General features: G+C 33.2%; 2 protein-coding genes and 1 non-coding gene across 3 annotated transcripts; 2 read left to right on the forward strand and 1 right to left on the reverse strand.

Annotated features, from left to right (window-relative positions):
• The first annotated feature begins 14380 nt into the window (after nt 1–14380).
• LOC112769915 (peroxisomal and mitochondrial division factor 2-like) lies at nt 14381–14698 on the forward strand. Its single transcript, XM_025814363.1, has one exon. The coding sequence runs from the start codon at nt 14381–14383 to the stop codon at nt 14696–14698; it is 318 nt and encodes a 105-aa protein (XP_025670148.1).
• Nucleotides 14699–20415: 5717 nt separating this feature from the next.
• LOC112774092 (small nucleolar RNA R71) lies at nt 20416–20523 on the forward strand. Its single transcript, XR_003188599.1, has one exon. It is a non-coding gene; the product is annotated as a small nucleolar RNA R71 (small nucleolar RNA).
• A 1809-nt stretch (nt 20524–22332) lies between these two features.
• On the reverse strand, nt 22333–25959 carry LOC112769916 (uncharacterized). The gene is made up of 11 exons (XM_025814365.1): nt 25799–25959; nt 25563–25756; nt 25027–25484; nt 24618–24900; nt 24004–24141; nt 23841–23912; nt 23711–23795; nt 23367–23640; nt 22974–23153; nt 22502–22873; nt 22333–22392 (listed from the first exon to the last, which is right to left on the reverse strand). The coding sequence occupies exons 1-11, from the start codon at nt 25957–25959 to the stop codon at nt 22333–22335; spliced, it is 2277 nt and encodes a 758-aa protein (XP_025670150.1).
• Between the last annotated feature and the right edge of the window lie 563 nt (nt 25960–26522).

A 26522-nucleotide genomic window follows, 5' to 3' on the forward strand; every position in this document is an offset into this window, starting at 1 on the left:
TCTTCCTCTCTTCTTCTCCAAATAAGAGAGAGAGAAGGTTCAGAGAAAAAGAGAAGAGGGGAGAAGAGAGAGAGAGAGAAGGGAGAAAGAGAGAGAGAAGAGAGAGAGAGAGAGGGATATAGAGTGAGAGAAGGTTGAGAGAGAAAGAGAAAAGAGAGAAAAGAAGGGAAGGAAAGAAAGAGGAGAAAGAGAGAGAGGAGGGCGAAGAAAGAGAGAGAAGAGGAGAGAGAAATAAGGGAAGGAGGAGAGAGAAAGAGAGAAAAGGAAAAAAAGGAGAGAGAGAGAGAGAGGAAGAGAGAAGGGAGGGAGAGAGAGAAAGGAGGGAGAGGAGAGAGAAAGAAAATGGGAGAGGGAAAAGAGGGAGAGAGAGAGAGAAACAAAATGGGAGAGAGAGAAAAGAGGAAGAGAGAGAGAGAGAGAAGGGGGAAGGGAGGGAGAGCAAGGGAGAGGGGAGAAAAAGGAAAGACATGGAGAGAGAGCGAGAGGAAAAAGAGAGAGAGAGGAGGGTAAGAAAGAGGAGAAGGAGAGAGGGAGAGGAAGAAAGAGGAGGAGAGAGACAAGAGGGAGAAAGAGGAGGAGAGAGAGAGAGAGATAGGAAGAGAGACGGTGAGAGAGATAGAGAGAGAGAGAGAGAATGGAGAGAGAAGAGGGAGACAAAGAGGAGAGAGAGGGGGGGAAGAGAGAGAGAAGGGAGAGAGGGGGAGAAAAGAAGAGAGAGAGAGGAAGAGAGACGGGAAGGGAGAGGAAGAGAGAGAGAGAGACGAAGAGAGATGGGAGGAGGAGAGAGGGGAGGGAGAGGAGAGAGAGAAAGAAAGGGGAAGAGAGGGGGAGAGAGAGGAGAGGGAGAAAGAGGAGGAGAGAGAGAGAGGAAGAGAGACAGGAAGGGAGAGGGAGAGAGAGATGGAAAGGAGAGAGAAGGGAGAGAGAGAGAGAGATAGGAAGAGAGATGGAGAGAGAGAGAGATAGAGAGAGAGAGAGAGAATGGAGAGAGAGGAGGGAGACAAAGAGGAGAGAGAGAGGGGGGAAAAAGAGGAGAGAGAGAGGAAGAGAGACGGGAAGGGAGAGGGAGAGAGAGAGAGGCAAAGGAGAGAGAGAGAGAGAGAGAAAGAGAGATGGGAGGGAGAGGAGAGAGAGAGGAGAGGGAAAAAGAGGAAAGAGAGAGAGAGATAGGAGAAAGAGGAGGGAGACAAAGAGGAGAGAGATAGAGAGGAGGGAGAGGAGAGAGAGAGGAGAGGAAAAAAGAGGAAAGAGAGAGAGAGAGAGAGGAGAGAGGAGAGAGAGAGGATGGAGAGAGAGAGGAGAGAGAGGAGGGAGACAAAGAGGAGAGAGATAGAGAGGAAGGGGAAAGAGAGAGAAGGGAGAGAGGGGGGAGAAAGAGGAGAGAGAAGGGAAAGAGGGGGGAGAAAGTGGAGAGAGAGAGGAAGGGGAGAGAGAAAGTGAAAGGAGAGAGAGAAATAGTATGTAAAAACTAATTTTAGAGTTTAAATAAAACCAGTTTTAATTTGGTTTAAAACTAAACTGAACCATAAAAACTGGTTTTTAATAAACTGGTTTTCATAAAAACTATGGTTTCAGTTCAGTTTTTTATTTAAAAAAACCGGTTTATTTAGAACAGTTTCAGTTCAGTTTCAATTCAGTTCAGTGAAACCAGTTTTTTTGCACACCCCTACTTATAAATTACATTACAAAGGCTTATTGGCCGAAAATCCTTCAATCTAGTTGGAGGGTCGCATTTAGGGATAAGAACAATCAAAGTTTCTAACAAAGAATGGCTTAAAGTCTCTCCTAAGAATGCTTTCTGAACAGTACGCCACACCTCATGACCCACCACATCCCAATATTCCTTGAAGAAAAAAACTTGAAAACCATCCGGCCCAGGAGCTTTGAACGAGCTCATATTATCCAGAGTTTCTTTAACCTCCAACATTGTTACTGGTTTAGACAAATTATCACAAGCATCCTGGCTAAGAGATGGCATAGGAATTTCTCCCATGCAATTAACCTCAACAGGCTCAGTAGAGCAAAAAATATTTTTGAAAAAATGAACGACCTCTCTTTGCAAAACTTCCGGATCATCAGACCAGGACCCATCACTGACCAGTAACCCATGAACCTTGTTAGATTTTTTTCTAATGATGGTTTGCATATGGAAAAAACTAGTATTTCTATCACCATACCGAACCCATTGATCTCTTGACTTCTGGTACCAAAGCAATTCTTCCTGGGCCAAAACTAGATTATACTCAGCTCTCAATTCTTCCTCTTTGTGCTTCAAAATCGGATCATCGTCAGCCTCCATTTTTCGTTGAATATAATTCAAATAAGCCTCCAATTCCCTCTTTTTAATAAAAATATTGCCGAAGACCGTAGAGTTGAATTCCAACGAAGCTTCTTGAACCCCCAACAACTTCCTATGGATGCCAAAGTCTGTACTATTCCAAGATTTCTGAACAATGGCCTTGTAATCAGGATGCGTTGCCCATGCCGCTTGGAATCTAAAAGGCCGGTTTCCTTTCTTGATAGGAACTCCTTGACATCGGATAAGTAGGGAAAAATTATGTGGTATTTATTTAATTTTGATGTATTGATAGTATAAGTATTTTATACAGTTGTATAATCACATTCATTCTTTTGGATGATTCATTCACGCACGATATAAAAATTAGTTATTTTGACTAATGTGACATTAGGTAATTGGATATATGTGTAAAATTATTTTACACTGATAGTGCATCAAAATTAAATTCTTAAAGATAATTGTAAAACTTGAATTCTATTAGAAATAAAACTATATGTTTAAAGATGTAGAGATTTAATTCAAATTTAACAAAAATTAAACTGAATATAATGAAATTATATCATTTTTATAAGATATATTATAAAAAAAGCTTTTGAACCGGTATTTTGTCCCAAAAAAAAACAAATAAACTTTTAACCAATTTACTTGTTTTTCCAAATTCTTAATTAGTTTATGTCAGCTAATTTTTACACTGAATTAGATTAATAAAAAAAATTTTATTAATCCAATTGAACTAATTGGTTCAATTTGATTTCAGATATTTACTATATTTTCTGCCAAAAATAATCTTTAAGAATAATTGAATTTTGTTTTTCAAAATTGAGTGTTTTAGAATCAATAATAATTTACTGGTAGTAATATATAATAAGAAAATGAAAAGAGTTACAATGCTGTACTCTAATATGCAAAGCCACAAGCTTACATTTACAAATATGGCAATGACAGTAAAAACTTACTAAGGAGACCCCTTACTAAGGCCCATGATATATGGCAATAATTTGCCAGCTTATTATCATCAATTTCAGTGGAAAAGTCTTTAATTGACCCTTCTATTCTATGGGCATGGACAAGACATCCTGCGTTGTCCGAGTAAATTCCGGAACCTCTATGATTTGATTTACAATATGGCTTTGTGTGTTTGGATTTACTTTGGACAAACTTAGTTTGAATTGAAGTAATTTTGTAGAATTGATTTTGAGTAGAAGTGAGTTTGTGCTAATATGATTTATGTTTGGCAATTTTTACTAAAACTAATTTTGATAAAATAAATGTTATTTAAATAATATTAGTTAAAATCACTTCTAAATAAATAATTAATTAATTACTAAAAAAATATAATATTAAATTATAATATTATTTTTTTAAATATATTTAATTTTTTTATATTTTTTTAGTATTTTTTATATAGTATTTTTTTATAGTACTCTGTTTTAGTATATTATAATTTTTTATTATTATAATAAAAATTAATATTTATTTATGAAATTAAAAATAACATATAAAAATTGATAACTTTTTAAATATTTTTTATAGTAAAAATTAATATTTATTTATTAAATTAAAAAATATATAAAATAACATATTTTAGTACTCTTTTTAAGTATTTTTAATAATCTTATTTTTATTATTATTTTAGGTTCTAATTTTTTAAAAGTTATATTTTTATTATTATTTATAATTAATTTTTTATTTAATTTATCATTTTTAATAGGAACAATAATATATATTATAAAAAATTAAAATAGTAAACAGTGCACAAAAATTAGAATAATTATTTTAATATTCTCAGTATTTATTTAAAAAAAATTATGAAAAAATCAATAATAACTAGCAATAAATCTAAACGTAAGTTGAGTAAACGCAGAAGTTATAATTTTTTGCTTCTAGTGAACGAGTTTTTGGGATGCAGAATCACGTTGGCGTTCAGAGAAGAAAAATTGCCAAACATCAAAGAACAGCGTTCAAAACATTGAAACGCACTTTTATCCTCTCCAACGTGTTTCACAAACACACCCAAAGGGTATAATACATTTTTCATTTTCGTTTGGGTAAATACCCTTTTCATCCCATGACCTTTTTTCTTGGATTATGTTATACATCTAAATATTTTTTCATTCAAGTTTTATTCAAGTAGGTCCAATACCAACAAAAATCACTCTCATTAAAAGAGTGTCATTACACACGCTTTATCTTTTCCTCTCCCGCGCTTCTTCTCCTTCTTCGTTATCGTCATCACCAACAACACCAACCTTTTACTAATGGATTATTTTTTCAATCGAATTGAATGGAATGCAATTGCTAAATTGAATTGAATGGACGCAGGTGTTCTGAATCTAAATTGAATTGATAATTTTTAAATTGTAGATAGAAGTGTTTCGAATTTGATTTTATATAATGGATTATGTTTCGTTCATTCAATACAATACAATTGTTTCACCATGAGTACGTGTTCGGTTCATTATGCAGAAAGCTGTTTGAATTTGATTTTATATAATGGATTATGTTTCGTTCATTCAGTACTATACAATTATTTCACCATGAGTACGTGTTCGGTTTATTATGCAGAAAGCTGTTTGAATTTGATTTTATATAATAGATTATGTTTTGTTCATTCAGTACTATACAATTGTTTTACCATGAGTACGTGTTCGGTTCATTATACAGAAAGTTGTTCGAATTTGAATTTATATAATGGATAATGTTCCATTTATTTAGTACTATACAATTGTTTCACTATAATAACATGTTCGGTTCATTTCTGTTATGCACAATTCAAAACTCTTCCTCTTTACCTTCTACTGCTTCTTCACCAGGGAGAGAAGGAGGAAAGACAAAAAAATACAGCAGCAACAACAACAAAAGAATGACGATAAGGAGAAAACACGTGAAGAAGAAAGAACACGAAAAAGAATGAGGAGAATGAGGAGGAGGATGAACGCGAAGAAGAAGGCGAAGAAGAAGAAGATGCTTCGTGCGTAAACGAGCGTGAAAAGAAGAAGAAGAAGAAGAAGAAGAAGAAGAAGAAGTGTAGGAGAAGAAGAAGAAGAAGAAGAAGCGTGGGGAGAAGAGAAAAAGAAGAAGAAGAGAAGAAGCGTAAGGGAAGAAGAAAACGGAAAAAGCGCGTAACCTAAAATTGCTTGGATGAACTTGGATGCCAAAATTGTTTGGATGTAGAGAATATCTCTTTTCTGTGAGACATAGCGCACTTTAATCATTCTTAAATCTCAAGTAGGTCCTCATCCATTAAGGAAAATGGACAAATCGACCCCTGCTACCGGATGGCAACCGGTTGTCCATTGACATGTCAGGTATCAGTGCCATATGTCAATTCCAAATGATTGCAGAGACTACAAATCCCCCCTCTATCTCTTCTTCCTCCTTCTCCTTCTCATCCTCCTCCTCCCTTAGTCTTTTTCTTCTTTTTCAGACCCATCATCATCATTATCTACCTCCACAGTCTTAAAACTCTTTTTTTTAGTAAAAAATTTCAGAAACACTAGCTTGTATTAATTTCCATAGACATGACAATTCACAATAGTGGAAAGTAAAACATTCAATTAAGAAGAAATTGTGGTAGCATACTTTTTCAGGAAAAAATTCAAGAAAGCAAGCTTGCTCTTGGCACGTTGGTACTCAGCGTCGAGGCCAACGAGTTCCCTAGACTTCTTGGAATCTTCCTGAGACTTGTAGAGCTCAGCCTTCAACTCCATCATCGACAATGCACGCATGCCCTCTATGGCGCGGTGCTTTTTCGGCATTATGGACAATTCCATTAGCCATCCAAGCGACTCAACCACCATCCTCTTCTTCCCATTCCCTTCTTCCCTCATTCCACTACCTAATTCGAAAAGATTTGGGATTTTCTGATTTTTTTCAATTTGAGAATTTCAATTGCTAGGGATTCTTTTGCGCTAATTTCATTCATGTTGCTTTTAAGGTTTAGCTGGTTTGGTTCACTAAGACGGACTTAAATAAAACGGGTTAGTATGTGCAGCCATTGATGATGAGTCAAAAAAAAAAGGAAAAGAAGAAGAGGAAGAGGAGTAAAAGGAGGAAGAAGAGATAGAGTGAAGATTTTTGGTCCCTGTAATCATTTGGAGTTGACATTTAAAATTGTTACCTGACATATCAGCGGGCAACCGGTTGCCATTCAGTAAGAGGGTCGATTTGTCTATTTTTCTTAATGAATGAGACTTGGTTGAAGTTTAAAAATGATCAAAATATACTATATTTCACGAAAAAAGGTCAAGGGCTGAAAAGGGTATGTACCCTTCTCGTTTTAATATAATAATCATTAACAATTTTTGCTTTTATCCTCTACAAAATGTTAAATTCAGTAAACAATAAAATATTATATATAAGTTTATGTTATAATAGTTCTAGTGATTATACAATTTTAACAATACTAAAAAAATGTTGCTAAAACTAAAATAATTCTTTAATTTTGTAATATTTGAAAAAAAAGTTTGTAAAAATATATAAAATAATATGACATTAATTTTAATAATATTTTTTAAATATTGTCAAAAACTCAAAATTACATAATCATCATGATTACTATATAATACCACCAAAAACTCTACTTTGTCTATATGAGAGTTAAAGAATTTTTTCATATGCAACGTGAGTCTTATATACTAAGAACTGATTGCTCTTAACATAGCATGACTCTAACTACCATAGTTATTAGGAGTAAGAATTATTTGTGTAATATAGCATTGCTTCTACGCTCATTACACCGTGTACAAATTCGTGATCCGAGTAATCTGTCCACTGCATAAGAAATATCAAGTATAGTATTTTTGAGATAAAGCAACCTTCCATCAATTGATCTTGCAATTTTCTATCCCTATAAAATATTTCAAATCACTAAGATTCTTGATTTTGAATTTGGCATCTAAAATCCTTTAATTGCATCAATTTCAGCAATGTCATCACCAGTCAAAACTAGAACATCAATATACACGAGGATAACAGTAAACTCGCTTGTCCTAGTTTTAACAAAGAGGGAATGATCATCATCACACTTCTTGTAGCCTGCAGCAATTAGTGTTTGGGCTAACTTGATGTTCCACTACCTGCTAGCTTGCTTTAAGCCATAGAGGAACTTTTGTAGTTTAAAACAAATCTTGGTTAGGAGGTGTTCAATCCGCATGGAAGCTTCATGTAGACCTCCTTATCTAAGTCGCTGTGTAAAAATACAGTGTTCACATCCAGCTACTTGAGGTGTCACTTCTTGGCTGCTGCAATTGCTAAGATAACTCTAAGAGTAGTGAATTTTATCATTGGACTAAAAGTATCCGCATAGTTCACGTCCTATACCTAAGTGAACCCTTTGGCTACCAATTTGACCTTGTGCCGCTCAATTGAATCATCCAGATTGAACTTGACATGAAAAACTCACTTGCACCCAACAACTTTCTTGTCTTTTGGAAGTTTAGTGAGCACCTAAGTTTGATTTTGGTATAAAGCTTTCAATTCAACTTGTATCTCCTCTCTCCAACAACATTGAGTAGCAACCTCTTCATAGGTACTAGATTTCGAATTGGCCAAAATGACAAGGGACAAAGATCTGTACTTTGGGGTGATAAACAGTGTGAGAATGGATACAAAAAATAAGATGATTTGTCACTAGCAGTGGAGTTGGTTATCATGCAGTGATAATCTTTCAAGTAACAAGAAGTTTTTTTTATGGTAAAAAGGTGAGAATGAGTATAAGGCGAAGATATAATGCATGAATCATAAATGAATGGATCAATACATGTATTTGATACAATGTCAAGTGGTAAAATTTGAAGTGCAAAATTAGAATTTATGTTCTCATTTGCTGCAAAATTTGAGAAAGAAAGCTGATTTTTATAGAATGTGACATACCAAAAACAAAAATTTCTTTAAATGTTACATTAATTAATCTAAGACCTTTGGTCCCAACTTGAAAATCAAAAAAGACATATTTTCTTGCTCGTGAATCAAGTTTGGACCTTAAGGTGGTAAGTGTGAATGCATAGGCCAAGCATTCAAAAACTTTTAAATTCGAGATATCAGCTAGTTTTTCATATAGCAATTTGTAAGGAATATTATTTTTCAAACTGATATTTGGCAATTTATTTATTAGGTGAACAGCATGAGTCACTGCAAAGTGTTAAAAGTATTTTGGGACATTTGATTGAAAAAACAGTGCCCATATGACACCTAATATATGTTGATATTTGCGTTTCACAATTCTATTTTGTTGCAGTGTTTTTACACAGGAGGTTTGGTGTAAAATTTCACTATAACAAAATAGGATTTGAGAGTGAATTCAAACTCATTATCTATTCTTGTGCATTTTATTTGCTATTCAAACTGCACTTTAACATAATTCACGAATTTTGGAACAAGTTGAGAAGCTTCTAATTTAGTTTTCATAAAAAAGACCCAAGTAAATTGGGAGTGGATTCTGATTTTGTTAATTTTTTTTTTAAATTGTTTGGTAAAGTATAATCTTTTATTATTTAATATTTTTCACATATGTTTTCTTAGTCTCGTTTAAAAAATATAAAATAAGATATCATAGTTAATCAAATGATTGAAAAAAAATTAGAAGATCCACTCCCAAATAAATTTACTCTTTCCATCTACAACCGTAAGAAAATATTTATGTCAATAATGAACACGTCACATCATAAGATCTTGATTTTAAGTTTCTTAACAAGTGTAATTACCCATGCTATGTACGTGATAAAATTGAAATTATAATTTTAAGTTGTTTTGTTAAAATTAATTTGAACTATAATAATTTAACTAATAAAAAAGTAATGAGTTATGCATTGTTTGTTTTTTCTTAATTTAGTGTTAATTGTATTAACTCTAAAATAGTTATTAACCGGTTTTAGTAATCTATTTTTTCCAATAAACCAGACATATATATTGAATGTGACCATAAATAATCTAGTAATACCTAAATCCACCAACAAATTGTTATGTGTGTAAGAACATATTAAAATCAACTGAAAATGAACAACAAATTATTAGAGAATTCTAATGTAGAAAGTTCTCCAATAAACAATAAACAATTTAAACCCACTAAATAACAACTCAACACTATCCTTTAATGCCTGCAAAATATATACCTGAAATAATACTATATCAATGTTAATATATAAAATTATATGATTAACGTAGGGGAGATTCTATAATGTTGATGATGGTTATAAACATCACATGCTTACATGTGGTGTCATGCCAAGATACTGACGCGTGGAGCTAAGAATAAATGTGAGTATAAGACTAGGGATCTGTGAAGTGATTTCATTGTTTCCATTTTGATTGATTTGTAGAAAATAAATAATTAGAAGATAATCACTAATTTATAGATGATTAGGTAATGGACCAACTCTCCTTCATGTGGTGGGTTGTTTGATGTTGGTTAAAACTTAAAAGTAAATGAAAAAAATAAAGAATATCCCAAAAAAAATAAAATAAAAAAGGTTCTGAAAAGATCTCAAGTGGCTAGCTGAAAAATACGAACTAATGAGAACCACTGCACTTCAAACCACTGCTTCCTCTCATTTTTAATTAATTTTTCTTTCTCTTTTTTTTTAAAAAATAAAATATCTAAATACACTAAAAAAATACTTCAAAAATTACACTATAAACCACCATTTACTCAAAAATATCAACAAACAAATATAATTTATTTTTTAAAATTTGAATAATTTATTTATGAAAAATATTCATGAAAATAAATAAAAATAAACATAACTTCTTAGAATTGATTATATTTTATGATAAAGTATATAAAAAAAATTTTTATTATATAAAGGTATTAGAAAATATATGAGTTATATTTAAAAAGAGACCAACTTCACAAAACTTTTGTTATTATTGTTGTTTATTTTTATTTGTTTTTTATTTTTAAATAATTATATTAAATTATACATAAATTCTAAATTTTTTTATAAATGAGTCTTTAAATTTAATATTAATCTATATATTATCTAATTAATTTATAAACAATATAATATTTTTAAATTTATAATTATAATATATAGTATAATTGATTTACAGATCTTAATCTAATTACTATAATTTTATTAGTAAACCCTAACCAAAAACCAAAAATTCTATTTCTACCCTATTTTAAAAAATACTCTTTCTATTATGGAAAATCAATGATTTCATCTAAAACAAAAACTGATTGTCATCCCACATTTCATGATATGCCTATTAAATTAAACTAAACCGAACTCTCTTACTAACTTTTATATTTTCATCATAATCATGAATCAATATAACAATAATAATTCCCTTCATGCCACATTCATTGGTCCTTACTCCTTATATACATTTTAAAATATAAGTTCCTAGCCCACAAATCAATGGTCCATTAGCCTAACACCTAATTATAAAACTAATTACTGTATAATTAATTAATTATTCTCAATCGCAGAACGAATGCTTTTCCTAATTCGCTCTGTCTCACAACCATTTCCACCCCACGTGTCATTCTTTAGTATTGCCACACGAAGTCAGCATACTATGCTGAAAACATGTATAAGCACGGTAGAATTTTCTTTAACATAATTATAAAATTGTTTAACAAGGGAATAAAATAATACGAATTTTTATGATAATTCTAATATAAGTTATAAATGTACAATAAGAATACATTACTCATTAGCACCTAAAATTTTTTAATTTTTTAAATTAATAGTAATAAATTTTAATAAATTAATAAATTTAATTAAGAAATTTTATTATTACCTTTTCATTATAAGCTCTCAAAAACTTCTCTATATACCACATTCATCGTGTAGTTATCTTCCAAGTGTTCGTGATCTTGCAACAGCACTCGCAGACCATCTTTACCTATTACTCTTGCCTTTATTTTCCAAACTTTTTCACTACATAATCTACCATAGGTAATACTGTTGATAGAATCGTACGTCATTAAGTGTGAAAAATAATAAATAGAAAAAGAACTATGTCTGAGGTACGAATTTTCTAAATGATAAATAATTGTTACAATTCACTATTACTCCTTATATATATATACACACACACGCTCATTGTACACGGTAATAATTAGTCAATATTTTTAATGGAGATACTTGTTACAATTAGGTAAAAATGATGCCATTATCTTTTATTAACCTTTATGATTAATTCAATGGAGATACTTGCTTAATATATATGTTGTGCTTGTTTGGGCGCTATTATTTTGATAAAAAAAAATCTTTTTTCAATAAAAAATATCTTTTTTTATTTTTTAACGTGTTTGGCAAATTTCTAGTAGTAAAAATAAAAGTACTAGAAAAATAAAAAAAAACTTCTTTTTTGAGAAGATGTAATTTACATCTCTTTTTAAAAGATCTTTTTTCCTTAAAAAAAAAGATGTTTTTCATATAATAAATAAACAAAAAAGTACTTTTATATCGTTATACCCAAACATAATTGATAGATAAAAAGATCTTTTTACATGAGATACCCAAACATAAAATTACTTTTACTTTTCCATAAGATCTTTTAAAAAAAGATAACTCGAAAAAGATCTTTTTTTAGAAACTCACCCAAACAAGCTCGTTATCTACATTAATTATGTGCTAATATTTTTAGGAAAGAACTAAAAGAAGAAATATATAAATATATATAATATTGTTGCTCTATAGGAAACAAATATAAATTGTTATGTTCTTTTTTATTATATTATACAACTTAAAATTATAGTATCATGTTATTATTAATTATAGATACTTGCTACAATTATATCAAATTTAATTATGACTCTAAATAAATAAAATAGATAACAATTAATATTATTTTTTTTTACATTCAATATTTACTGTAAATATAAAAAATAAAATAACTAATGAATAAAAATATGAGTAAAAAATAAAAGATAATAATTAAAATTCAATTTGTCAACTAATTAATCTTGTGTCTATACAATATTATTATTATTATCCACTAATTAAAGTAGAAGATAAAGAACAATATAATTAACGAACCATTATTAGGATGGGTGAGAATTATAGCATGAATTATTGTGAATACAACTATCTACTAATAAAATTGTGGATAGAATTAATTATTGTACATGAATGAAAATTAGAATTATATCATCAATTAATATAATTAGAATGAATAAAAATATTGATGATTGATAATTAGTTTAATAATACATTGAATATTGATTTAATATAATTATAATAAAGATATTTTCTTAAAATAATATAATTATACATTATTCATGAGTTAATTGTAATATAATTAGAATAAATTCATTTGAAAGAAAAAAAATTTATGTGCAATCTTCATAAATTATAGTAGTTAATTAATTTTGTTAAATAATTCTATATATTTCCTTATTTATACATACATATATATTAATTATACATAAGAATATTTAAATCACATATATTAAATATTTTTTTGTTATAATTATTTTCTTATATATATTATTCCACAATGCGTGCAATAAGCTTTTATATTTGATATCCATATATAACTTTCAATCTCAACCCTATTCATATACAAAATGTATATAATTTTTTTAATAGAGCAATTTTAATTTTTCATTTTATTTTCTTTCACGTATATTTTCTTTTTCCTTTAAATAATGATATTTTAATTTTTTTTTGTTTTAAGTAAACTTTTATTAAGAATTGCATTACTAATCTAAAATACAAAAAGAGAAAAAAAGGTGATATATATATCCAAGAAAAAAATAAACTTAAATATTAGAAAAAAAATCTTATCTTAAAATATTTAAAAATAACATATCCAATAAAAATAGTCATAATATATAAATTGAGGCAACAATTTAAATTTAAATTAATATAAAATGAATTTAATCAAATACCAATATTAGAACTAAATTACTTAAATAGTATTTAATCTGTTCTAATCCTTAGACACGTATAGATTAGATTCATTCTCGTAACGACAACCAACTGAAACATCATAAGTTCGGATATTTAAAATTCGTGCAAATTCAGACCATCCTCTTGTTAAATAAACTTCATCATCTGCTATCCATGCAATATGACAATATATAGAATTGCCACACCGAGAAACTAAACTGACCCTTATTCCCCTTAATGGCATTGCATTGATGCAAAAGAAGGCTGATAATTTCTAAAAAAAATCACAATATGTTATAAAATTATTTTAATAACGAAAAATTTAAAATAAGAAAATTTAAATATATTACGAATCGTTGAAATTGCATATCTGAGTTTGACACGAATTTAACAAAACTGAACTTAAATTGAGGGAATTCAATCTCATTATATGCTCCACTTTAAAGATCTGCGGGTAGACGTAGAAAACATAGAGGGTATGGAACTTGAACTTGGCCTACAAAGTCCCGTGAAAACAATTCCTCAATAGAAAATCGACCTCATCCCAAGAAAATTAATTTTACCCACATTCCATTAGGTTGGTCATAATATGTGAGTAGATCCAACCATCCTTCGGTAAAATAGAGTTTACTTCCTCTTCTTTGGACATTTACATCCATGTAGTTAGAACCCGAATCAGTGAATACAACTTGATGAGGTATTTCATGGATGTGATGCATTGTAAACGACTGCGGTGAAAGACAATCTCATTGAAACATTAGACGAAAAGAATAAGTTTGAGTAAGAACAATCATTAAATTATCAAAAGAATAATATAATAAAACGAGTATATAAAAAATAGGGTTAAGTACTTTTTTCGTCCCTAAGGTCTGGGGTGAAAATCAAATTCGTCCCCGACCTTTTTTGTTATTAAAATCATATTCAACGTTACAAAACGTTATAAAATCGTCCTTTTTTATTTTTTTACCAAATTAACCTTAACAATTAATAAAAATAATATTAAAAATAAAAATAAAACTCCACCCCACCCCACCCCGGTGTCTCTTCACTGTCTTCCCTTCCCATCCCCTTCTTTCTACCATTCTCTTCGAAACCACATCCTCTCCAACCCCCAATTCTTCTTCTCTCCCTTTCCGTCACCCTACCATCTTCACCCTACCGTCGTCGAGTTTCTACTCTTCCCTCTCTCTCTCGAACTAGTCCTATCCTCAGCCACAACTACAACAGAGTTGGCGTGATGGAGAAGGAGTTGGAGCAGTTGCGCGATGCAACTAAGGCCGCAAGTGCGATCGCCGCGAGGGCAACGAATCTGGAGACAGAGTTGGCGAGGCTCCAACATGACTCCATATCAGATATGAGAGCCGCCGAGGAGACGATGTCTGAGGCTGTTGAGCTCAGGAAGCTGCTACCGAAGATGGAATCCAAGGTGGAATTGTTGGAGCGAGAAGTTGAATTTCTGAAGAAGGACAAATCTGAGAGTGAAGAGAAAATTAGGGATTTAGAGAAGAAAATTGGAGCCTTAGAGAAAAAAGATGTTGATGAAAGGAACAAGTAGACTAGGGTTGAAGAGGAGTTGAGGGAGAAGATTCAAGAGAAGGAAAAGGAGGTTTTGGAATTAGGGCAGAAGACTAAGAAAGTGGAGAGCTTTGCAAATTCGAAGAGTTCGAATATGGAAGAGTGGGTTAACGAGAAACTGAGCTTGCAGGAGGCACTGAAGAAGTCTGAGGAAAGAGAAAAGAGTTTGGAATTGTTTGTTGCTCGGTTGAAGGAAGAACCAGGTGTAGCTGAGAAAGTGATCAGAGGACTGAATCAAAAGGTTGATACTGTGAATAGTGGAGTGAATGGAAATGGGGTTTTTGGTGCACGGAATTGTGATCACACTTTTCACAACTCCGGTACAACTAACCAGCAAGTGCACTGGGTCGTCCAAGTAATACCTTACGTGACTAAGGGTCGATCCCACGGAGATTGTCGGCTTGAAGCAAGCTATGGTCATCCTGTAAATTTTAGTCAGGCGGATTCAAATAGTTATGAGTATTGATAATTAAAAGATAAATAAAACATAAAATAAAATAAAGATACTTATATAATTCATTGGTGAAAATTTCAGATAAGCATTTGGAGATGCTTTGTTGCCTCTGAACCTCTGCATTCCTATTGTCTTCATCTAATCATGTGTGCTCCCTTCCATGGCAAGCTGTATGATCCTCTCGGATGAAAAACACCAGGTACGATTTCTGCACGGCTAATCAACTGTCGGATTTCTCGTCTCGGATGAAAAATACCAGGTACAGCTACCGCACTGCTAATCATCTGTTGGTTCTCACTAGCGTCGGAATAGGATCTTTCTATCCTTTTGCACACTGTCACTGCACCCAACATTCGCGAGTTTAAAACTCGTCACAGTCATCCTTTCCCAGATCCTACTCGGAATACCACAAACATGGTTTAGACTTTTCGGATCTCAGGAATGCTGCCAATTGGTTCTAGCTTATACCACGGAGGTTCTAATCTCACGGACTCGGTCCGTGGATTAAAGACCCAAGAGAATATACTTCGGCTGTCGTCCAATGACTACGTTGAACATCATGTAGACCGCTTGTGGTTGTCAGGCACGCGGATCTTGGCTAAGCGAGTAACGAAGATAGTGGGTGATTGTCACGGGTCACCTTTTCATTTTGACTTAACTGAATTAAGTACGAGAGTATATCTTGGAGAAGAAGTAAGTGTGAATTGAAAGAGAAACAATAGTACTTGCATTAATTCATGAAGAACAGCAGAGCTCCGCACCTTAATCTATGAGGTGTAGAAACTCCACTGTAGAAAATACATAAGAGAAAAGAGGTCTAGGCATGGCCGTGAGGCCAGCCTCCAAGTCCAAAGATCGATTGATCCTTTACAATAGTAAAAAGTGCTATTTATAATAAACTAGTTACTAGGGATTACAGAAAATGAGTAGCTAAGTGCAGATAGTGTAGAAATCCACTTTTGGGGCCCACTTGGTGTGTGCTTGGGCTGAGCATTGAGATTTACACATGCATAGGCCATTTCTAGAGTTAAAAGCCAGCTTGGAAGCCAGTTTGGGCGTTTAACTCCAGTTCTGGTGCCAGTTCTGGCATTTTACGCTAGAAAAAGGGTCTCTGGCTAGCGTTTGAACGCCAGTTTGGGCCATCAAATCTCGGGAAAAGTATGAACTATTATATATTGCTGAAAAGCTCAAGATGTCTACTTTGCAAAAAAATTGAGAGTGTGGAAATTGGACTTTTGTAGCTCCAGAAAATCCACTTCGAGTCCAGGAGGGTCAGAATCCAACAGCATCTGCAGTCCTTTCTCAGCCTCCGAATCAGATTTTTGCTCAGGTCCCTCAATTTCAGCCAGAAAATACCTGAAATTACAGAAAAACACACAAACTCATAGTAAAGTCCAGAAATGTGCTTTTTGCATAAAAACTAATAAAAATATAATAAAAAGTAACTAAAACATACTAAAAACTATGTAAAAACAATGCCTAAAAGCGTATAAATTATCCGCTCATCACAACACCAAACTTAAATTGTTGCTTGTCCTCAAGCAACCAAAAACAAAATAGGATAAAAAGAAGAGAAAATACAATAAGTTTCAAAATATCAATGAAGCTTAGTTCCAATTAGATGAGTGGGACTAGTAGCTTTTTGCTTCTGAACAGTTTTGGCATCTCACTTTATCCTTTGAAGTTCAGAATGATTGGCATCTGTAGGAACTCAGAATTTAGATAGTGTTATTGATTCTCCTAGTTTAATATGTTGATTCTTGAACACAGCTACTTTATGAGTCTTAGCCGTGACCCTAAGCATCTTGTTTTCCAGTATTACCACCGGATACATAAATGCCACAGACACATCATTGGGTGAACCTTTTCAGATTGTGACTCAGCTTTGCTAGAGTCCCCAATTAGAGGTGCCCAGAGTTCTTAAGCACACTCTTTTTGCTTTGGATCACGACTTTAACCACTCAGTCTCAAGCTTTTCACTTGGACCTTCATGACACAAGCACATGGTTAGGGATAGCTTGATTTAGCTGCTTAGGCCAGGATTTTATTCCTTTGATCCCTCCTATCCATTAATGCTCAAAGGCTTGGATCCTTTTTAGCCTTGCCTTTTAGTTTAAAGGGTTATTGGCTTTTTGCTCTTGCCTTTTGGTTTAAAGAGCTATTGGCTTTTTTTGGTTGCTTTTACTTTTTCTTTCTTTTTCTTTATTTTTCGCCCTTTTTTTTCGCAAGCTTTGTGTTTTTCACTGCTTTTTCTTGCTTCAAGAATCAATTTTATGATTTTTCAGATTATCAATAATATTTCTCTTTTTTTCATTATTCTTTCAAGAGCCAACAATTTTAACATTCATAAACTTCACTATAAAAAATATGCACTGTTCAAGCATTCATTCAGAAAATAAAAAGTATTGTCACCACATCAAAATAATTAAACTATTTTCAAAATAGATTTTGAAATTATGCACTTCTTGTTCTTTCGCAAATAAAAACATTTTTCATTTAAGAAAGGTGAGAGATTCATGGAATCATTCATAGCTTTAAGACATAGACACTAAACACTAATGATCATGTAATGAAGATACAAACATAGTCAAAACATAAAGCGTAAAAACCGAAAACAGAACAGAAAATAAACAAGGAGATTAAAGAACGGGTCCACCTTAGTGATGGTGGCTTCTTCTTCCTCTTGAAGAACCAATGGAGTTCTTGAGCTCCTCTATGTCTCTTCCTTGCCTTTGTTGCTCCTCTTCCTAGAGGTTTCTCCGGCCTTAGGTGCCATTAGTGGTTATGAAAAGCAAAAAGCTGAGCTTTTCCACACCAAACTTAAAAGCTTTGCTCGTCCTCGAGCAAAATAAGATAGAAGGGAGTAGAAGAAGAATGATGCAATTAATTTTGAAAACTTATTACTGTATGCAAGAAAAATTAAAAAGAGTTGAAAAGAATTTTGAAAAGATATGTAAGTTTTGAAAACGTTTTGGAAGGAATTGAAAAGAATTGAAAAAGAATTAAAAAGAATTGGAAAGATTATTAATTTTTGAAAATAGAAATTGAAAGATGAACGTTTAAAATATGTTTGATGCAAAAAATTATGAATTAAAACATGAAAAATTGAAAAAAATCGAATTGAAAACAAAATTACCCCCCTTGTGTTATTCTGGCGTTAAACACCCAGAATGCTATCCATTTTGGCGTTTAACGCCCACTTGACTATTTTTTTGGGCATTTAACGCCCAGCCAGATACCCTGACTGGCGTTAAACGCCAGGAATCCTTCTTTACTGGGCGTTTTTCTGAACGCCCAGAATGCTGCCCATTCTGGCGTTTAACGCCCGGAATGCTGCCTGCATAGGCGTTAAATGCCCATTCTGCTATCCTTACTGGCGTTTAAATGCCAGTAAGCCTGTCCTCCAGTGTGTGCTATTTTTGATGCTGTTTTTGATTCTGCTTTAATTCTGCAGCTGTTTTTATGACTCCATATGATCATCAACCTAAAGAAAACATAACATGGCAATGGAAAATAAATGTCTATAAAAATAAATATAATTAAATAACATTGGGTTGCCTCCCAATAAGCACTTCTTTAATGTCAATAGCTTGACAGTGAACTCTTAGAGAGCTTCACAGAGACGCAGAGCTTAATGGTGACCTTCCAACACCAAACTTAGAAGTTGAGTGTGGGGGCTCTGTTTGACTCTGTATTGAGAGAAGCTTTTCATGCTTCCTCTCCATGGTTACAGAAGAAGATCCTTGAGCCTTAAACACAAGGTAGTCCTCATTCAATTGAAGGACTAACTCTCCTCTGTCCACATCAATCACAGCTTTTGCTGTGGCTAGGAAGGGTCTTCCAAGGATAATGGATTCATCCTCATCCTTCCCAATGTCTAGGATTATAAAATCAGCAGGGATGTACAGGCCTTCAACCTTCACTAAGACATCCTCTACAAGTCCATAAGCCTGTTTCCTTGATTTGTCTGCTAATTCTAGTGAGAATCTTGCAGCTTGTACCTCTAAGATCCCTAGTTTCTCCATTACAGAGAGTGGCATGAGGTTTATACCTGACCCCAGGTCACATAGAGCCTTCTCAAAGGTCATGGTGCCTATAGTACAGGGTAGTAAGAACCTTCCGGGATCCGGTTTCTTCTGAGGTAATTTTTGCTGAACCAAGGCATTCAGTTCATTGATGAGCAATAGAGGTTCATCCTCCCAAGTCTTATTACCAAATAAGTAGGCATTCAGCTCCATGATTGCTCCTAGATACCGAGCAACTTGCTCTTCAACAATATCTTCATCCTCTTCAGAGGAAGAATACGCATCAGAGCTCATGAATTGCAGCATTAAGTTCCATGGAATCTCTATGGTCTCTGTATGAGCCTCAGATTCCTTTGGTTCCCCATTAGGGAACTCTTTAGTGGTCAGTGGACGTCCATTGAGGTTTTTCTCACTGGAAATCACTACCCCTTCCTCCTTTATAGGTTCGGCCACTTTGGGTATATTGATGGCCTTGCACTCTCTCTTTGGATTCTCTTCTGTATTGCTTGGGAGATTACTAGGAGGGATTTCAGTAACTCTTTTACTCAGCTGACCCACTTGTACCTCTAGATTTCTAATGGAGGACCTTGTTTCATTCATGAAACTGTAAGTGGTCTTAGTTAGATCAGAGACTATGATTGCTAAGTCAGAGAGGCTCTTCTTAGAATTCTCTGTCTGTTGCTGAGAAGATGATGGAAAAGGCTTGCTATTGCCAAACCGAATTCTCCCACCATTATTATTGAAGCCTTGATTAGGCTTCTGCTGATTCTTCCATTAGAAATTAGGATGATTCCTCCATGAAGGATTGTAACTGTTTCCATAGGATTCTCCCATGTAATTCACTTCTTCCATTCCAGGATTCTCAGGATCATAAGCCTCCCCTTCATGGGAGGCTTCTTTAGCACTGCCGGATGCAGCTTGCAATCTAGTCAGATTCTGAGAAATCATATTGACTTGCTGAGTCAATATCTTGTTCTGAGCCAATATGGCATTTAGAGTGTCAATCTCAAGAACTTCTTTCTTCTGAGTCAACCCATTATTCACAGGATTTCTTTCAAAAGTGTACATGAACTGGTTATTTGCAACAATTTTAATGAGTTCCTGGGCCTCTGCAGGGGTTTTCTTTAGATGAAGAGATCCACCAACAGAGTGGTCCAATGACATCTTGGACAATTCAGACAGACCATCATAGAAGATACCTATGATGCTCCATTCTGAAAGCATGTCAGAAGGACACCTTCTGATCAATTGCTTGTATCTTTCCCAAGCTTCATAGAGGGATTCACCTTCCTTCTGTCTGAAGGTTTGGACTTCCACTCTAAGCTTACTCATCTTTTGAGGTGGAAAGAATTTGGCCAAGAAAGCATTGACCAACTTTTCCCAAGAGTTCAGGCTTTCTTTAGGTTGTGAGTCCAACCATATCCTAGCTCTGTCTCTTACAGCAAAAGGGAAAAGCATAAGTCTGTAGACCTCGGGATCAACCCCATTGGTCTTAACAGTGTCACAGATTTGCGAGAATTCAGCTAAGAACTGATGAGGATCTTCCAATGGAAGTCCATGAAACTTGCAATTCTGCTGCATTAGAGAAACTAATTGAGGCTTAAGCTCAAAGTTGTTTGCTCTAATTGCAAGAATTGAGATGCTTCTTCCATAGAAGTTGGAAGTTGGTACAGTAAAGTCAGCAAGCATCTTCCTTGCATCTCTAGCATTGTTGTTGGGTTCGGCTGCCATGTCTGCTTCTTTTTCAAAATTTTCTGTTAGGTCCTCTCCAGAGTGTTGTGCTTTAGCTTTTCTTAGCTTCCTCTTTAGAGTCCTTTCAGGTTCAGGATCAGCTTCAACAAGAATGTTTTTATCCCTATTCCTGCTCATATGAAAAAGAAGAAAACAGAAAAGAAGAGGAATCCTCTATGTCACAGTATAGAGATTCCTTTATGTGAGTAGAAGAATATAAGAATAGAGGAATGATAAGAGAGAGGCGATGAGTAATTTGAACAGAGAGAAGAGAGAGGGGTTCAAATTATGATTAGAAGAGAAGTGTTAGTAATTAAATAAAATAAATAGAAAGAGATGAGAGAGAGAGAGAGAGAGAGAGAGAGAGGGAATTCGAATATTAATTAAGAGAAAAGAACAATATTTTTGTTTTTATTTTAATTATTAGTGAGAATTAGGAAATATAAGAAAGGAAATAAAAGCAAATTGAGAACTAAATAAATTAATTAATTAAAAATTTTTTTGAAAAATTTGTTAGTTAGTTTTCGAAATTAATGAGAGAGAAAAGTAGTTAGGTGGTTTTGAAAAAGATAAGAAATAGTAAACTTTTTAAAATTAAAACAAAAAGTCAAGTAGTAAATTATTGAAAAAGATTTGAAAATAAATTTTGAAAAGATAGAAAATTAGAAAAAGATTTTGAAATTAAATTTTGAAAAAGATATGATTGAAACTTATTTTGAAAAAGATTTGATTTTTAAAATTAAAGTTGATGACTTGACTAACAAGAAACTAAAAGATATGATTCTAGAATTTAAAGAGTGAACCTTTCTTAACAAGAATGTAACAAACTTGAAATTTTTGAATCAAAATATTAAATGTTAGTAAAGTTTTCGAAAATATGAAATAAAAATAAGAAAAAGATTTTGAAAATTTATTTAAGAAATTCGAAAATATTAAGAAGAAAAATGAAAAAGATTTGATTTTTGAAAAAGATTTGAAAAGATAAAATTTTTAAATTGAAAATTTGACTTGATTAACAAGAAACAACTAAATTTTAAAATTTTTTGACTAAGTCAACCCAAAATTTCGAAATTTATGAGTAAAACTAGTGTATGAACCCGTGCTCAGCACGGAAAAATTTATCTAAGTAAAAAAAAATTATATGCTTCAATATTTAAAACAAAAATACAAAATAATTATTATTTTAAAAAATTTATAAAATTATTATCAAAATTAAAGTTTAACTTAAAAAAGTGAGTAATAATTATTTTATATTTTTTAAAGTAAAATAATTATACACTGATACAGAATTTAAAATAAAATTAAAATATTTACATTAGAATACTATTTTTTCAAAAACTTCTTTATAAACAATATTGATGGTTGAATTTGCAGACATTCCTATGTGATTCATAAGTAAAACTTTTAAATCTCTCTTACTCTTAACTCTTGAAAGTGCCACATATAGTTGGCCATGTGTAAAAACTGGTTTGGGCAAGTACAATCCAACATGAGATAAAGTTTGTCCCTGAGACTTATTAATTGTCATGGCAAACGATATTATTATGGGAAACTGTCTTCGTTGGAATCTAACTGAGATGGTTTCATTTGTTGGTACCATATTCATTCTTGGAATCAAAGCAATATGACCAACATTGTTACCTGTTAAGACTTCACATTCTATGACATGATTTTCAAGCTTCGTAACTTGTAGCCTTGTACCATTACAAAGACCACTGGATTGGTCAATATTCCTCAGTAACATCACCGGAACACCAACCTTGAGTATTAATTTATGTGGAGGCAAACCAGAACAATTTATGCTATTCAGTAATTCAGGACCATAGAGATCTAGTTGACTCTCCATATTCCCTTCATCTATACAAATGGAATCTGAACTAAGATATAATTTTTTCCCTCCAGGAATGATAGCCATCAGATGGTTGTTGACCTCTTCAACGATCGTCTAGTGTGGGAGCCAGTATAGTTCTTGCTTTGAAAAAATCCTTTGAGGACATGTTTTCCAAAATATTTGGATAAGAAAAATGAACCAACTCATTAAATGCCTGGTCCGAAGAAGGAATAACAATATCTCCTGGAAGACATATCTCAGATTCACCATCCATATTGTCACCTATTAGACCATCACCAACTTTCAATAACCACTCACCAAATTGCTCTATCTCATCTTGATCTGAAGTAGTCGTCCCTGCAGAGAGTCTCATATTTTTTGTTAGTTTGAGCACCTAACAAAACTTCCAAAGGAAAGACGAATTCACAGTTGAATGAACGATATCTTGTCTCGATCCTCGTGGAATGACAGGAAGAATTTGTCTAAAGTCTCCACCTAGTACAACCACTTTTTCTCCAAAGGGCAAATCTTTTTTATATGTTGGAGAACACCTCATGATATCACCCAATAAGCATTTATCAAGCGCTTCATAGCAGTACCTACTAACCATTGGAGCCTCATCCCAAATTATAAATTTGGCTTTCAACAGCAACATTGCTTGAGGGGAACCAGATTTGATGTTACATACAAAATCCTCAGTTATATTCAGCGGTATTTTGAACCTTGAGTGTGCCGTTCTTCCATTGGGAAGAAGTAAAGATGCAATACCACTCGAAGCAACGTTTAACACTATATCACCCCTTGAGCGAATCTCAGCAGACATAAGGTTCCAGAGAAATGTTTTTCCAGTACCCCCATGACCATACACAAAGAAAAAACCCCTTCATCACAATCACAACTGTAACAATTTTATCGAATGCATATCTCTACTCAGGTGTTGCGATGGCTAACATGTCTGAGGCATTTTTCTTTAAATTATCCCTATTAAAGTTTAGCTCTTCCCTAATAACCCTTTCAGTTAACAAAGAACTATCAACTTAAATTGATAAAGGCATAGGAGGATAGTCTTTCAAGGTTTTACCATAAGAATGTAAGATATTGTCTATATCTATTAAGCACAACTGCTTAATCTCATCATCTGACATTGTTAACTCTGCATATTATACGATACTGTAAAAATTCAATCAAACTAAAAAATGATCAATAAGGAAGAACTTTTATCATTGTAATTAATAAAAACTCACCTCTCATGTTCATCACGGCTCTTTGTCGATACAAAATATCATCTGAGAGTTCATGCCAACATCTATCCCAGACATGTTCTGGTCTTGAGATATTGTTGGATGTTAATAGAATGACAAATAACCTCCTAACATATGATCCTGAGACCCAAGAGCTTGCTTCCTTAATTGCATCAATGAATTCTTTGTCATCTTGCAAGAGTCAAAGGGCGAAGCATGCATCTCTATACGTAGCATAAATTGTTCCTCCTACTGTTCTTATATCTCGAAAACTCATACATCCTCTTTGAGTATTCAAGAGAAGTCGTTGGTAATATTCTTCGGTATTTGCTACAAAAAACTTGGTTAAAATATGACTTTTAAGTTGTTAAATGGATTAAGCTACGCTATTTTAATTATTATGTAGCTACACATCCGCATAAGAATAATTTTCCTAAAAAATATAGAAAAATAAAAAATGGTATAATCTACAGATTATAACTGTTGAAAGTTATTTGAACATTTACTTTTTAGTGTAGATAAATCGAATAAAATGGACGTGGGGTACAGGTTGTTAAGATTTTAAATTTAAATCATTAAATAAGTAAGATCAAAATTGAATATAAACTCGTCATTACCTGCAGGTACATGAGTCAACCTTCCAATTGCGAAGCCTTTCTTTCGAGGAAACCACTTTGAAGAATCTTCCTTCCAAACAAACTTGGTTGGAAACTCAGCATAAGTCAGACTTCGAGCATAGGGATATGACATGTTTGCCGTCATCCATCCCAAAAATATGGACTTATGAGATATTGCTCTTTCGACGATATCATTCACATTAGAAGTTTCACCATAAACCACAGGTTGCTCATCCTCCAAATGGAATGGAAGTCTAATCATAAAAGGTTCCAAGACGCCAGACTGCCTCACATGCCGAAATGTACGTACAATCGTAGTAATTCCTAATTTCGTCAACAACTTGTGTGGCTTCTAACGGATCTCCAGCATTGTATAGAGTAGCTGTTACGCGTCATTACCCTTGTGTACATACTTAAACAGATACTTAATAGAACTTGTTTGGCATGTGTATTCCACATTTATGTGGCATCCGAACTTGAGTAACAATTCTGGATTATATGGAACAATGAACTTATTATCTAGTACACATTTCCTTTTCTTCACTGTTCGACCGTTATCAGTACGCCTATATTTGAGAAATCCAGCCTCGTCAATGAGTGTTTGCTGTCTAAACTCTTTAGGATAGAACTTTGAACAGGATCCATTCTTCATGCAAGGTGAATTCTTGTTGTACGGACCACATGGACCATGTACCATGTAATTTTGAACAGCTCCATATAGATTTGGCCTTTCATTTTCATCAGGAATCTCAGCTGTTATATGTTTGTCTATGTCATCTGGTGTTTGTGGCTTGAACTCGTTATTCATGAATAAAATGATATGTGCATGCGGAAGCCCTCTCTTTTGAAACTCTACAGTGCAAACGTCTGAAAATTGAAAAAGACAAATGAGCAAAGCATTACAACATAAGATTTTAATAAAGCGTTGCATAAACACAGACTTACATCCCAAAATTTTGCCAAAGATTTTTCCCTCTTTTAGGTCATCAATCAAATCATCAAGCTTGATCTTGAAAACTCGACACAATATATCAGGACGGTCTTTTGTCTTCAATCCAATGAGAGTCACTTCTCTTTCTATCTCATCCCATTCAGGGTTAAAGGTCATGGTGATAAAATAACTAGAATATCCTGCGTATCTGCAAATTGCAAATGCATCTTTACAATTATTCATCATATACCTAGGTCTACCGGTAAAAGTACTAGGAAGAATGATTCTTTTGCCAAGCCTTGCAGCATCTACATCCCCGTTTATAAGACTTTCATGCAGACATTTGTATTTATCAACCCTCAACTGTGGTTGTTTACACCTAAAGAATTTTAACCTCTCTGATTCCACCATTGTGTAGGCATCTACCAGAAATTGTTGGAATAATCTCTTTGATCTCAGAATTAATGGAGATTCACCCGTCCTTTTCTGTAGTCGAAAAACAAAGAATTGTTGCAAAGTTTGTTTTGTTTTTCTTTGTAGGCCTAGCGGATATAGAATCTGATGTTGCAATACCCAAACGAAATCCATCCTCCCCATACAGAAATAACAATGGATATTGCAAGGCTAAATAAGATGGATGAAAAACATCAATCCGCTGGAACTTTCTAGATTGACTCTCTATAATAATATCTCTATCTTTGCTAAGTTGTTCGATATCACCAACAATCAATGCAGCCATCTCAGATGCAAATGGCAAGTTGTATGTCCTGCCATCTGTAGTCCTTTTGCTAATCAACTTAAGCTTTATGTTTGTGCAATTTTTCTGTTGGTACCTATCTCTTGCATAGCGAAAATTCTTTGCCAAACTATTATATTTGTCTAGCATATTTCTTAATATTGCCACAATTTTCCTATCTCGCTCATTTATAGCTTCATTGGAACTGCGAAAAAATAAAATAAAATTTATGTTATTT

This window comes from Arachis hypogaea, chromosome 18, assembly GCF_003086295.3.
Source record: "Arachis hypogaea cultivar Tifrunner chromosome 18, arahy.Tifrunner.gnm2.J5K5, whole genome shotgun sequence".
NCBI classification, from domain to species: Eukaryota; Viridiplantae; Streptophyta; class Magnoliopsida; order Fabales; family Fabaceae; genus Arachis; species Arachis hypogaea.